Source organism: Salvelinus namaycush, chromosome 1 (assembly GCF_016432855.1).
Source record: "Salvelinus namaycush isolate Seneca chromosome 1, SaNama_1.0, whole genome shotgun sequence".
In the NCBI taxonomy this organism is placed as follows: domain Eukaryota; kingdom Metazoa; phylum Chordata; class Actinopteri; order Salmoniformes; family Salmonidae; genus Salvelinus; species Salvelinus namaycush.
In genome coordinates, this window is record NC_052307.1 from 43,885,941 (window position 1) to 43,899,389 (window position 13,449).

General features: G+C 44.4%; 1 protein-coding gene across 1 annotated transcript in view; it reads right to left on the bottom strand.

The window, feature by feature from the left end:
* dock8 (dedicator of cytokinesis 8) overlaps window positions 1–13,449 on the bottom strand; it is a 78,112-nt gene that overhangs the window by 46,260 nt on the left and 18,403 nt on the right. The window contains exons 2-6 of the mRNA XM_038998649.1: window positions 11,394–11,508; window positions 6,281–6,456; window positions 4,347–4,418; window positions 3,186–3,294; window positions 943–1,205 (exon numbers count right to left, since the gene is read on the bottom strand). Coding sequence (XP_038854577.1) covers window positions 943–1,205; window positions 3,186–3,294; window positions 4,347–4,418; window positions 6,281–6,456; window positions 11,394–11,508 — 735 coding nt within the window. The remainder of the gene's footprint in view (window positions 1–942; window positions 1,206–3,185; window positions 3,295–4,346; window positions 4,419–6,280; window positions 6,457–11,393; window positions 11,509–13,449) is intronic.

Here is a 13,449-nt window from a genome sequence, read left to right on the forward strand (position 1 = left end):
CCCCGGACCGCTGTAGGCCTTTATGATACACCTCTACAGACAGTATATACTGTAACTGCGCATTCACATTCTCTCAAGATGCAGAATATTTTTTTTTTTTTATAATTCACTCCTGTTCCCGAGTCAAAATATTTCTACATTTGGAGTATCATTTTACTTCAAGAAATGCTTAATTCTGCATGAGTTAATATGAAGGCTATGTGAGAGGTTATACACCTACAGTCAATGTCCAGATTTCAGTTTCCCATTAACCCATCTAAACAGTAGGCTACAGTTCCCTTTATGTACCTTAGGCATATTTGAAATCCCCCGTCTTGTGACTGTCGAATTTGTATAGCGCCTCTGCTATTATCCTCTTCACCAAATCTTTCCAAAACACTACTTTTCTGGCCCTCCCTTCTATTTTCAACTCTGCATTTCACAGCTTTTCTCCTATTGAATTGAACTCCGGCATTGTCCTTTTTTCCTCAGTGGATTGACGTTAACAAAAGTGTTTGGCGACTGGCGTAGGCTATTTGGCACGTGTAGGCCTACTGTTATGCCATAAAGCTTAGGCTTATGCACTAATGCCAGAAAGCCTAAAATAATGAAAAGAAAAACCTCAATGTAGCATATAGATATCAATTTCACAAGAATGATACATTTATGGACTTTTTATAGAATTGTTTTCTTTTTATTCAATCCACCCGCCACCCACTCTTTATACACACAATACTTCATGACCCTAAACCCTAAATTCTTATTTACAATTACGGCCTACCCGGCCAAACCCTAACCCAGACGACGCTGGGCCAATTGTGTGCCGCCTTATGGGACTCCCAATCGCGGCCGGTTGTGATACAGCCTGGAATCGAACCAGGGTCTGTAGTGACACCTCTAGCACTGAGATGCAGTGCCTTAGACCGCTGCACCACGGGGATTGCAGGTTATGAGTCAACCCGCGCATCGCTAGTGTTCGTGTGTGTGCGGGCGCGCGCGTGTCCCTCTCTCACCTCGTCGGTGGGTGGGTACAAGGCGAACAGGTCTGCGTGGCGGTTCGCCTGCCGGGCTTCCAGGTTGAACCTGTCCAGGTCATCATGGTTACTGAAGCGCAGTAGCCCGTCCACTCTGGGGTCAGGGGTCAGACCAGAGCGGAGGTCAAAGTCAGAGGTGGTCAGGGTCCTGCCGGAGTCATCACTCAGTACCGCCAGGGAGGGAGACTTCACCTGTAATAATAATGACAGGTATTAGAAGAGAGGGAATGGACAGGGAGTGAGGAGGTAGGAAGAGGATGGAAAAGAGAACATCCAAAATACCCAATTCTCCCAACAAAATAATGTTACTTCTCCCAAACCAAAGTATATTTCATATAGGCCTACATTGCAAGTGTTTCCAAATAATTGCATTACTTCAAGAGCTTAGGCCGGTAACTTGCTATGCAAGTGCAGCGGAGAGGTAAGTCGTCGTCCATTGATTCCTAACTGTGTGTGAACATCAAGAGAATCAAGGCAACCTCATGGAATCCATGACTAATGGGTTCAACTCCAGGGGAGCCCAGCAACTTCGGAGCAAAGGGGTGCATCCTACCACCACAGAGAGACCCGTGTTAAATCAGGGCTATTGCAAACATGGAATCACTCTACCACTGAGCTACATGACAAGACGGCTCTGGATGTCTCAGGCTACGTCCTACTTCCAACCACACCATCCTGCCAACCCCCTGTTGCCATCCTTCAGCAAATTTGCCTCATTTGGGTCAAAATATTTACTCAAATCTTTTGTCTTCAACAATCCAGGAATTTCACCCTTTAAAGAAAATGGAAGAGTGAACATCCATCTTCCATCTAACCTCCACACCCCGACCACTGCCTCACAGTGCCCCAATCCCAACCAGGGCCACAGGGCTCCAGGCAACCCCACAGGATTGCTAATGATCCCCAGAGTGCTGCAGTGTTGGAGCATGGGACAATTAGAGGCCGAGTTACAATAGGCCTGTTCTTCTCCTCTCTCTGGCCTGGAGCGGATGGGAAACTCACGGCTGGAACAATTGGCCTTTGGTTTGGGTGATTGGGACTTGGCAATACCTGGGGAATGGGGCTGGGGATGGGGAGAGGAGCTAGGGCTGGAGGCAACTTGGCTGGTGCTGGGAGCTGACTGAGGATGGCTGGTGCTGGGGGAAGGACTGTTGAATAGAGCTGGGGGCTGGCTAAGGCTGGAGACAGAGGATAGCTGGGGCTGGGACTTGACTGTCAGGGGGTTGGAGCTTTGAGCTTGGGACTGGGAGAGGTGGAGCTGGAGCATGGGGTTGGCTGGGTGCTGTCCGGGGACTTGGCAGGACAGAGAATTGGATGCTGCCTGGGGTTGGTCGGAAACAGACGGGGACTGCATGAATATTCACACCCCATTGGGTGCAGGGCAGGCTGGGTAAACATGATGGAGACGGTGCCAGGACAGAGGTAATAGGAATAACAAAACACTTCTGTGTTCAGTGTTGTGCTCCCCAACCCCTCCTGTCTCTCCTTCTCTCGGTTCTCTCCTTCTCTCGGTTCTCTCCTTCTCTCGGTTCTCTCCTTCTCTCGGTTCTCTCCCTCACGTTCTCACTCAGCCTCTCCACTTTCATTGCACGCTGATTAGATTGTCCTCACCATTAAATCAGTGTGTGAAGATGAAGAGAGGTGTTATCACAGTTTCTCAGACATCTCTCTGTTTCCTGTGAAACAGACAGGGGCGAGGACACCTGTGGTGCTGCATCTGACAATGAAACCACTGCATAGGTTTCCACTGTATAAACCACTGTACAGGTTTCCACTGTATAAACCACTGCACAGGTTTCCACTGTATAAACCACTGCATAGGTTTCCACTGTATAAACCACTGCATAAAGCTAAAAAAAAAAAACGATCTACATCAATCGATCTGAGGAGTGAGGAGATTGAAACTGTAGTATTCGGGTTTCATGATGAACATGTTACCTTTCTCTTATACAGTACCCAGGGTATCATGTTACTCTGTTTCAATCCGTAATGTATCTGAGAGCTGCATGCGATACTACTGTAAACTCTGGATGTACTCTGGTCTCCTGATGACAATGGGACTGACAGAACTGCTCCTTGCGGACCCGAACCCTGATCTGTTTTGTTAAAACCTATTTGGGTCATCTTTGTCGTGGTGTTGTGTATGCATTCTTGTGTATATTTTGTGCTTACCCGTGTCTCTTGTTTCTCTGGCTGGACGTCGGATTCAAAAGTCTGTTTCCGCAGAGTTTTGTGTAGACTTGCCCGCTCGGAATATGCACTCCAGCCATCTCCCTGGCACCTGCCCACACACACACACACACACACACACACAACCCCAGATACGACATGGTTACTGATACACCGGTGGAATTTTTATCTAAAACAAACCAGATTACAAACCAGAACCGCAGCATGTGTGTGTGTGTGTGTGTGTGTGTGTGTGTGTGTGTGTGTGTGTGTGTGTGTGTGTGTGTGTGTGTGTGTGTGTGTGAGAGAGAGAGATAAAACCAGCAGGCCTTGGCTGTAATCAGTGTGTGAAGATGAAGAGAGGGGTTAACACAGTTTCTCAGATATCTCTCTGTTTCCTGTGAAACAGACAGGGGCGAGGACACCTGTGGTGCTGCATCTGACAAGAAAACATTTCCACTGTATAAACCACTGCATAGGTTCCCGCTGTATAAACCACTGCATAGGTTCCCGCTGTATAAACCACTGCATAGGTTCCCACTGTATAAACCACTGCATAGGTTTCCACTGTACAAACCACTGCATAGGTTTCCACTGTACAAACCACTGCATAGGTTTCCACTGTATAGGTTTCTGTATAAACCACTGCATAGTTTTCTATCGTATAAATCACTACATAGTTTTCTATTGTATAAATCACTGCATAGTTTTCTATTGTATAAATCACTGCATAGTTTTCTATTGTATAAATCCCTGCATTGTTTTCTATTGTATAAATCACTGCATAGGTTTCCACTGTATATGTTTCCACTGTATAAATCACTGCATAGTTTTCTTCTCTATAAATCACTGCCTAGGTTTCCACTGCATAGGTTTCCACTGCCTAGGTTTCCGCTGTATAAACCACTGCATACGTTTCCACTGTGTCGTCTGCACCAGTGGTCACCATCCCTGGTCCTGGAGACCGAGCCACCTGGGGTGTAGGCTTAAGTTGCTGTTCCACAGCCTTTAGGCATATTGTGCCAACGCCCGCACACCAAGTAGCGCTCCAGGGTTAATGACCAGTAGCGGACACACATCAAGCATTTGACAGGTCAGTAGTCATGAAGAAAATAAGACGAGGAGAGAAAGCAGCCCCTGAATGTGCCATCATAAGAAGCTCACCTCCTGCTGACCATCAACCAGGGCTGGGTGTAACTCTGAACACAGTCCCTCACATGGGAATCCAACTCCACCCTATATAGATACAGGAGGACAGAGAGGGAATGAGACGGATGGAACGCACACACATACGGCAGCATACACACGTATGCACTCATTCACGTGTGCGGGCACGCACACACATGCGGAAATACCCTCCACAGACAGCCCGCATATGACCTGTTCCACTCCTTCTACATTCCTATCTTATCAGCATTTCCTGTACTATCATGTTCAAGGTGAGTGACAATCCAAAGACGCTAAGATACCACTTGCACAGTACTTTCTTGATTGTAAGAGCCTTCTGAGGTATGATAAGCCATTGTAGTGGGACCTAGTAAACTAGTGAGTGGGGCCCTTGAAACAGATATAGGCTCGTAGCAGAGAAAGTTACTGGGACTTTAGCCTGTCTTAAATCAATGCCGACCCCAGAACTCTAGACCCAGGCCCTCTCCACAATCTGTGGAGATCTAATAGGCATAAGCAATATACAGTGGCAAGACAAAGTATGTGAACCCTTTGGAAATACCTGGATTTCTGCATAAATTGGTCATGAAATGTAATCTGATCTTCATCTAGGTCACAACAATAGACAAACGCGGTCTGCTTAAACTAATAACACACAAACAAGTATACGTTTTTATGTCTTTATTGAACACACCGTGTAAACATTCACAGTGCAGGGTGGGAAAAGTATGTGAACCCTTGGATTTAATAACTGGTTGACCCTCCTTTGGCAGCAACCAAATGTTTTCTGTAGTTGCGGATCAGACCTGCACAACGGTCAGGAGGAATTTTGGACCATTCCTCTTTACAAAACTGTTTCAGTTCAGCAATATTCTTGGGATGTCTGGTGTGAACTGCTCTCTTGAGGTCATGCTACAGCATCTCAAATCGGGTTGAAGTAAGGACTCTGACTGGGTCACTCCAGAAGGATTATTTTCTGTTGAAGCCATTCTGATTTACTTCTGTGTTTTGGGTCGTTGTCCTGTTGCATCACCCAACTTCTGTTGAGCTTCAAATTGGCGGGCACATAAAGACATTTTGAAGGAGAATGTTAGGCTAAACTTGGGAATTCATTTTTCCGTCGATGATCGCAAGCTGTCCAGGCCCTGAGGCAGCACCAAACCATGATGCTCCCTCCACCATACTTTACAGTTGGGATGAAGTTTTGATGTTGGTGTGCTGTGCCTTTTTGTCTCCACACAGAGTTGTGTGTTTCTTTCATAAAACTAAACTGTAGTTTCATCTGTCCACAGAACATTTTGCCAGAAGCGCTGTGGAACATTCAGGTGCACTTTTGCAAACTTCAGACGTGCAGCAATGTTTGCAGTGCTGAACTTTCTCCATTTGTCTTACCGTGGACTGATGAACATCAAGGCTTTTAGAGATACTTTTGTAACCCTTTCCAGCATTATGCAAGTCAACAATTCTTAATCTTAGGTCTTCTGAGATCTCTTTTATTCGAGGCATGGTTTACATCAGGAAAGGCTTCTTGTGAATAGAAACTCAAATTTTGTGAGTCTTTTTTATAGAGAAGGGCAGCTCTAACCAACATCTCCAATCTCGTCTCATTGATTGGACTCCAGGTTAGCTGACTCCTGACTCCATTTAGCTTTTGGAGAAGTCATTAGCCTAGGGGTTCACATACTTTTTCCAACCTGCACTGTGAATGTTTAAATTATGTATTCAATATAGACAAGAAAAATACAATAATTTGTGTGTTTTTAGTTTAAACACACTATGTTTGTCTATTGTTGTGAAATCAAATCAAATTTGATTACCAATTTATGCAGAAATCCAGGTAATTCCAAACGGTTCACATACTTTTTCTTGCCACTGTAGTAACAGGTATGGTTGACTTTATTCTATGTTGAACATGTGACCATGCAACCCACCCCTCATCAGGTACAGAGTGGCGTACGGTCCGACACTCCTTCTCCACATATTCTACTTCCAGGTCGTCGTCAGGGAAATCTCCGAGCTCCCGCATGAGGGTGGAGTCTCCACCCTGCAGCTGTGACATCAGAAACTCCTCCAAGTCCAAGGGCTCCACCGCGTCATACGACTGGGGCTGGAGAAGGAGAAGGAGAAGGAGAAGGAGAAGGAGAAGGAGAAGGAGAAGGAGGAGAGAGAGAGAGAGAGAGAGAGAGAGAGAGAGAGAGGGAGAGAGGGAGAGACAGAGGGAGACAGAGAGAGACAGAGAGAGACAGAGAGAGACAGAGAGAGACAGAGAGAGACAGAGAGAGAGAGGACGGTTAAATAGAGGAACAGACAAGTATTACATAGACAACACAGACTGGAACTAGAGTGGAGAGATACAGTATGTTTTCTATACTGTACTATATTGTATACAGTATAGTGAAAGGGGGAGAAGGAGACAGAGAGGTGGATGGAGAGATGGATTGAGAGAGAGCGGTAGAGGGAGAAAAGAGAGAAATAGCTGAGGGGCAAGAGAGAAAAACTTTTTTTTGTTTCATGCCGAGGGCACGGGCAGGAAATGGTTAAGACACAAAGCAACTACATGATGGCATTCTTAAGGTTATGAATACACTCACTGTAGTGCATCTAAATGTGAAATTGATAGAGGTTAGAGCCAGATGGTTCCAGATATGTATTCATTCGCGTCAATGAAAGGATTGCCTGGACTTGAAGCATACCAACTTAACTTAACACATTTTTTAAGGGGAGAGAGGCAAAACGAAGTGTGTGAGTGAGTGAGTGAGTGAGTGAGTGAGTGAGTGAGTGAGTGAGTGAGTGAGTGAGTGAGTGAGTGAGTGAGTGAGTGAGTGAGTGAGTGAGTGAGTGAGTGAGTGAGTGAGTGAGTGAGTGAGAAAAAAAGACAAAGAGACAAAGAGAGAGAAAGAGAGAGAGAAAGAGAGAGAGAAAGAGAGAGAGAAAGAGAGAGAGAGAGCGAAATGAAAAACAGAAAGATGAATCATCCTTGAAGGCTTTGGGGGCCTGGGTACAGCACAGGGAGTTTCTTATAGCCCTCCGTCATATCCAAATATTAAAGAGCTGGGAGGAGGACAGGTTGGATCACTACTCTGCTCTCAACAACCTCAGATCTGTCGGGAATGATGGGACCGAGCTCATACAGAGAGAAAAGGAACTTAGAGGAACTTGACATAACCTTTCGATGGAAACTTCAGATAGACCATTATCCATTCCTATCATATTAGTCCATTCATCCTCCTCCTAAGAGTCTAACGCTCTGCAACCATACTACAACCCCTGGGGAACTATACCCCTGTAACTCCCTATCCCAACGGGTGACTGACCTTTGGATGACAGCTCATTGTGTCATGTATGGAACATCATTACAGACAAAAACAGACAACAGTTTTGCTAAGTTGTTGTTATGCTGTGTCGGTACTGTAACTACTGTGGTCTTGAAATGAAATGACTCTTTGTGTGGAAGCAGTAAAGACACGCACATAAAACAATACCTGAATGGTAATAAATTGGTACCTGCCAAATTCTCATCTAATTACGTCGCTGGAGCAGTAACTGTGTGTGGCTGCATAGACAGTAGTTCAATTATTATACGGTAATCTGTGAAGTATGGCTCAGAAATCGTCAATAGGCCTTGAAGAACTTCCGTTTACTGTGGTAAAGCAAAGAAGATCCGAATGGAGAATAACCTGGAGAGCCCTTCAGAAAAGCTGGCAATGCAACCACTTCACACCTCCAGCCTTATCCCACACAAGTCTGTGATAAAAGAGTTAGGGAAATAAACATGCTTTTTGTCACCAGAGAAGGCCATCAGATGACTATCGCAGACGAGAGGCTGCCTCGTAGTGATACTGTACGTATTCCAGATCTGTATCTTTATACACTTCTCTGGGCTGTATGCGAGGGCATGGCATGACAGGAGGGTATTGCAGGTGCTTCAGAGAGGGCTGTAGTGCTGAACCTGTGCATACGACAACCACATACGTATGATCCTGCATACGGCTGCATCGGTGTACAACGCTACGAAAGCTTTGATTTGTGACTAAAATGTAAAAATGTTCAGTGTCCAGGAAAAGAAAACGTGTACTGTTGTGCTTCCATCTGTGTCAAAGGGAGGTTGAGCGAGCGAGAAAAAGAAAGAAAGGAAAGAAAATAAAGAAAATAAAGAAATGCAGCAGTGTTAAAGAGGTGAAAGCAGTCCTGGATTCCTTTGGCTCTGACATGTTTTTGACGTCATCCGTGGTGTTTTTTACTACACCAGTGTCATGCTAGGCGGAAAACAGGAACTTGCAACACAGAGAGAAAGACCAGAGATAGATAGACAAAAAAAGAGACAAAAAAAAAAAGAGGGTGATGTGTCCAAAATAAACGGTATGTCTTTACCAGATGGTACAAGGCTTCATTGCTTGTATTTTTATTTCGTGTGAGGAGTGAATCTGGACCAGCATCCTAATACTCTCTAAGTTATTTGAGTGAACCCCAGACATTTAAATGCTTGGGGAATCATGGCTGCATATCTCCTTTCATAATATACTGTATTGTTCTCTTTCCCTTCCTTAGCATGGGAGCCAAATGAAACAAATACATGCAAATATATGCATACCTCTGTCCTAACTCCCAGGCATCCTGCACTATGGAGAAATGCTCTCAGCTGGACCAGGAACAGGCTGTTGTCCATACCAGCAGTCAGACTATTAGACTACTACACTATTGCTCCTGAAGCAGTAAGCAGGGATGGGAAGCATTTCAATAACACTTAAGCTGCAAGACATGTTTCAATCACTTTTGGGCATTTTGTAACTATATTTGATAATACCTTTAAAATATCATATTTTCTAATACATAATATGCACATTTGTTGTTTTGTAGCCTGTAGCCTGTAGCCTCATAGCCTGGTTCCTCTCTAGGTTTCTTCCTAGGTTTTGGCCTTTCTAGGGAGTTTTTCCTAGCCACCGTGCTTCTACACCTGCATTGCTTGCTGTTTGGGGTTTTAGGCTGGGTTTCTGTACAGCACTTCGAGATATTAGCTGATGTACGAAGGGCTATATAAAATAAACTTGATTTTGTCCTGGGGGTGTGTAGTATTTTGTCCAAAAGATATACATGAGGATACATCTTGCCTATCCCTAACAGTAACACTGTTCACTCTGCTACCGCACGGCAAGCGGTACCGGAGCACCAAGTCTAGGTCCAAGAGGCTTCTAAACAGCTTCTACCCCCCAATAAGACTCCTGAACACCTAATCAAAATGGCTAGCCAGACTATTTGCATCCCCTTTTTACACCGCTGCTACGCTCTGTTGTTATCATCTATGCATAGTCACTTTAATAACTCTACCTACATGTACATATTACCTCAACTAACCGGTGCCGCCGCACGTTGACTCTGTACCGGTACCCCCCTGAATATAGTTTCACTGTTGATATTTTACAGCTGCTCTTTAATTACTTGTTACTTTTATTTCTTATTCTTATCCGTATTTTTTTTTAACTGCATTGTTGGTTAGGGGCTCGTAAGTAAGCATTTCACTATAAGGTGTTGTATTCGGCTCATGTGACTAATACAATTTGATTTGAACACAGTTATACTACCAAACTCCGCAATGTGTCTTTTCAGCCTAATAAAGAACCAGTAACCTACTTCCCTAAGAGGAAACTACTACCCACAGGCTGTACCAAATACCCAGTCTAACAACACATCACCTGCCTCTAAGCTCAACACTGGCTGCTTTACACACACATTTTAAACATAAAGTGTAGGTCTCGAGATGACCGTTAGTAGAACTATAACACAGGTACACTGTATTGGAAGTAGACTTACCCTGCTAAATATTCAACATGTAAGAGGGAAGTTGACAAATTGAAGAGTTAACCACAAGCTCTCACAAGACTCAGAGGGACCCTCAGACCCAATTCCAAAGTGAATCCTAGCCCCTACCACAAGGCATTGTAATTGATGTGAAAGGAGTGGATAGGTATAAGCAACTCGGTGGAATTTGCTCCCAGCCTTTCAGAGGGCAAAGTGGAGCCATCAACATTTTGCTAATAGCTATCCAATGTTTTTAGGTCTCTACGTGAAGTAAGTAAGGGAACTGACTAGGAGTTGATTTGGTTAAAAAAATCTGTGGTAACAACAAGCAAGGTAAAACGCTTGACTACAGGAAGTGGCATCGACATGACCTCCATCAATCATCTCTTGTGTTTCTAGAGACAGAACCCCACCACACACACAAGCAAGTGCACACTCTTACAAAAGCGGGGCACGCACAGACAAGCGCAACACAAACACACACACACTCACGGCATCCATCATTTTGGAAATTATTATTAACTAATAACAATGCGCATCATTATACGTCCTAAAAATAGAGAGATGAATCATAGCAATGATCCTCATCATCCCACACATCTGCCTGCAGCTCCACTGAGCTCCTCCGCTGATGATGCACCATGGGAAAATATCAACATGCAGAGGATGTTATTAAAAACCACTCTCCTGCATTGCAAATCCACAGATATGACATATTTGCCAGTGTAAGCTGGAAGGTAAGCAGGCCATCCCATATCTCTACAGTAGCCTGCGCCCTGACCCATTTCCCAAGCAGGTTGGACATTAATCATAATAATAACTAGGGGATGGGCCAACTCTCCCTCCTCTGGCCTAGTCAGCTGCCGAGCAGCCGACAGAGACATATCAAAGGGCTGAAGCCTAGAGTCAGAGAGATGTTTTATTTTTAACCTTTATTTAACTAGGCAAGTCATGATATGAAGAGACTTACAGTAAACCCTGATGCCTTAAGCCTGTCAAATATAGAGAGGTATTAGTGCACTTAGTACGAGAGAGAGCGAGCGAGAATAAGTGAGGGGTCACAATGTCTGGTGGGACAAAATCCCTCTTTAGGATTACATTATTAGGCCTACAGCACAAAATGCTGTCTGAGTGTCTCACTCAGAATCAGTCTCCTTAGGGTAGCTAAATACTACACCGTGGTGCTATTTGCTGCTACCCATGAAAGGGCATAGTGAGTTGTAGTAGTCCTGTAGTAGCGTAACTCACCACGGTGAAGCACATGGAGGCAGACGCGTTGGAGCCATGATGACTGTGTTGCATGGAGACCTGAGGGGAGCCATACGTCCCACCAAAGTGTCTCCTGATCTCAGCAGACGAGTGTCTGAAACAGAGAGGAGAAACTCGTAGAGATGTGCGGCCAAACAGATGATCAAAAAGGTACCGGAGAGAAAGAGTGGACATGTATTGAAATGGTATTAGAACAGAGGAGAGCAGGCAGAGATGTTTCACACTCACACCTTGATCTCGTGAGCTTTTCGAGGGGCAGCATGACTTGGTCATTATGGTAAGGATTAGTGTTGGTCACTGATTGAGTATTCATGAGAGTCATTCAGACTACTGAGGAATGTGTATGGAAGGGGGGGGGGGGTTCTAGAGTCAATCAACAACAGAGTAGGGAGAGGGAAAGAGAGAGCCAGCAACTTCAATAATAACACCACTGTACTTCTGGGTAATAATGTGTCGGTTGGTAATCTGTGGCTACTAGATGAGGCCATTGTTTTCCCCTAAAGAAAATGCGAGTATGGGAGCTCTCTGTGTGTGTGTGTGTGTGTGTGTGTGTGTGTGTGTGTGTGTGTGTGTGTGTGTGTGTGTGTGTGGAGAGAGAAGGGGGAGGTCTGTGTGTCTCTTGGTGTTTGAGAAAGTACAAAAATTAGATGCTCAGCTACTGTCTTTATAGACAAATTAATCCACCATATCATTGGACCCCTACCAAAAGATACACAATGCCTTCTCCTTCTCTCCTTCTCTGCTGTAATAGAAAATACATGAAAGGTCCCTCAGTAGCAAAAATGTGCTGCAGTCTGCATATGTGAAGTGTGTATGTGTGTGTAGGCTACCGTGTACATGTGTGTGTTTGTGTTTACCCATGTGTGTGTGTGTGTGTGTGTGTGTGTGTGTGTGTGTGTGTGTGTGTGTGTGTGTGTGTGTGTGTGTGTGTGTGTGTGTGTGTGTGTGTGTGTGTGCGTGCGTGCACGCGCACAGCAGAGTATGTGTGCAGAGTCGAGAGGTTGGGAATCGCAGTTATCGTTCATGGAGCGGAGCGCACTCTATGTCCTGTCCAACCTCTCCACTAAAAACCGCTCCATGATAATAAAAAATAATAAAAAACTGCCGCTCCAAATTCGCTCCATTCATTAAAATCACTATTTAACCAACACCCATCTATTTTTTTCACTACCTGGACCTACCATTTGGTTTTGAAGTATTGAAACCAAGCCATATGATTTGACATTAAAAGTACTTGAATAAGCATGAAAAGGTGAATGTAAGAATCGCACATCATTTCAAATAGGCTACGTCATATTAAATCAGCATATAAACACTCGAAATACATCAGGAGCCAGACAGGGAGCCTAAGAAGGAATGAAAATGTAATATTTAGGCTATATTATTCTATGATTTCAAGGCTATAGCCTACAAAGAAATACACTGTGAAGCATTTGCGAGTGCGACAGACTGGTAGGGACATTTAAAAATATATATATATATATAATTATCAGGTAAGCTAGTTGAGAACAAGTTCTCATTTACAACTGCGACCTGGCCAAGATAAAGCAAAGCAGTGCGACACAAACACAGAGTTACACATGGAATAAACAAGCGTACAGTCAATAAAACAATAGAGAGAAAAAAGAAAGTCTATATACAGTGTGTGCAAATGGCATGAGGAGGTAAGGCAATAAATAGGCCATTGTAGCGAAGTAATTACAGTTGAGCAAATTAACACGAGTGATAGAGCTATGTACAGCTGCAGCGATCGGTTAGCTGCTCAGATAGCTGATGTTTAAAGTTAGTAAGGGAAATATAAGTCTCCAGCTTCATAAATTTTTGCAATTCATTCTAGTCATTGGCAGCAGAGAACTGGAAGGAAAGGCGGCCAAAGGAGGTGTTGGCTTTGGGGATGACCAGTGAGATATACCTGCTGGAGCGCGTGCTACGGGTGGGTGTTGTTATTGTGACCAGTGAGCTGAGATAAGGCAGAGCTTTACCTAGCATAGACTTATAGATGACCTGGAGCCAGTGGGTCTGGCGACGAATATGT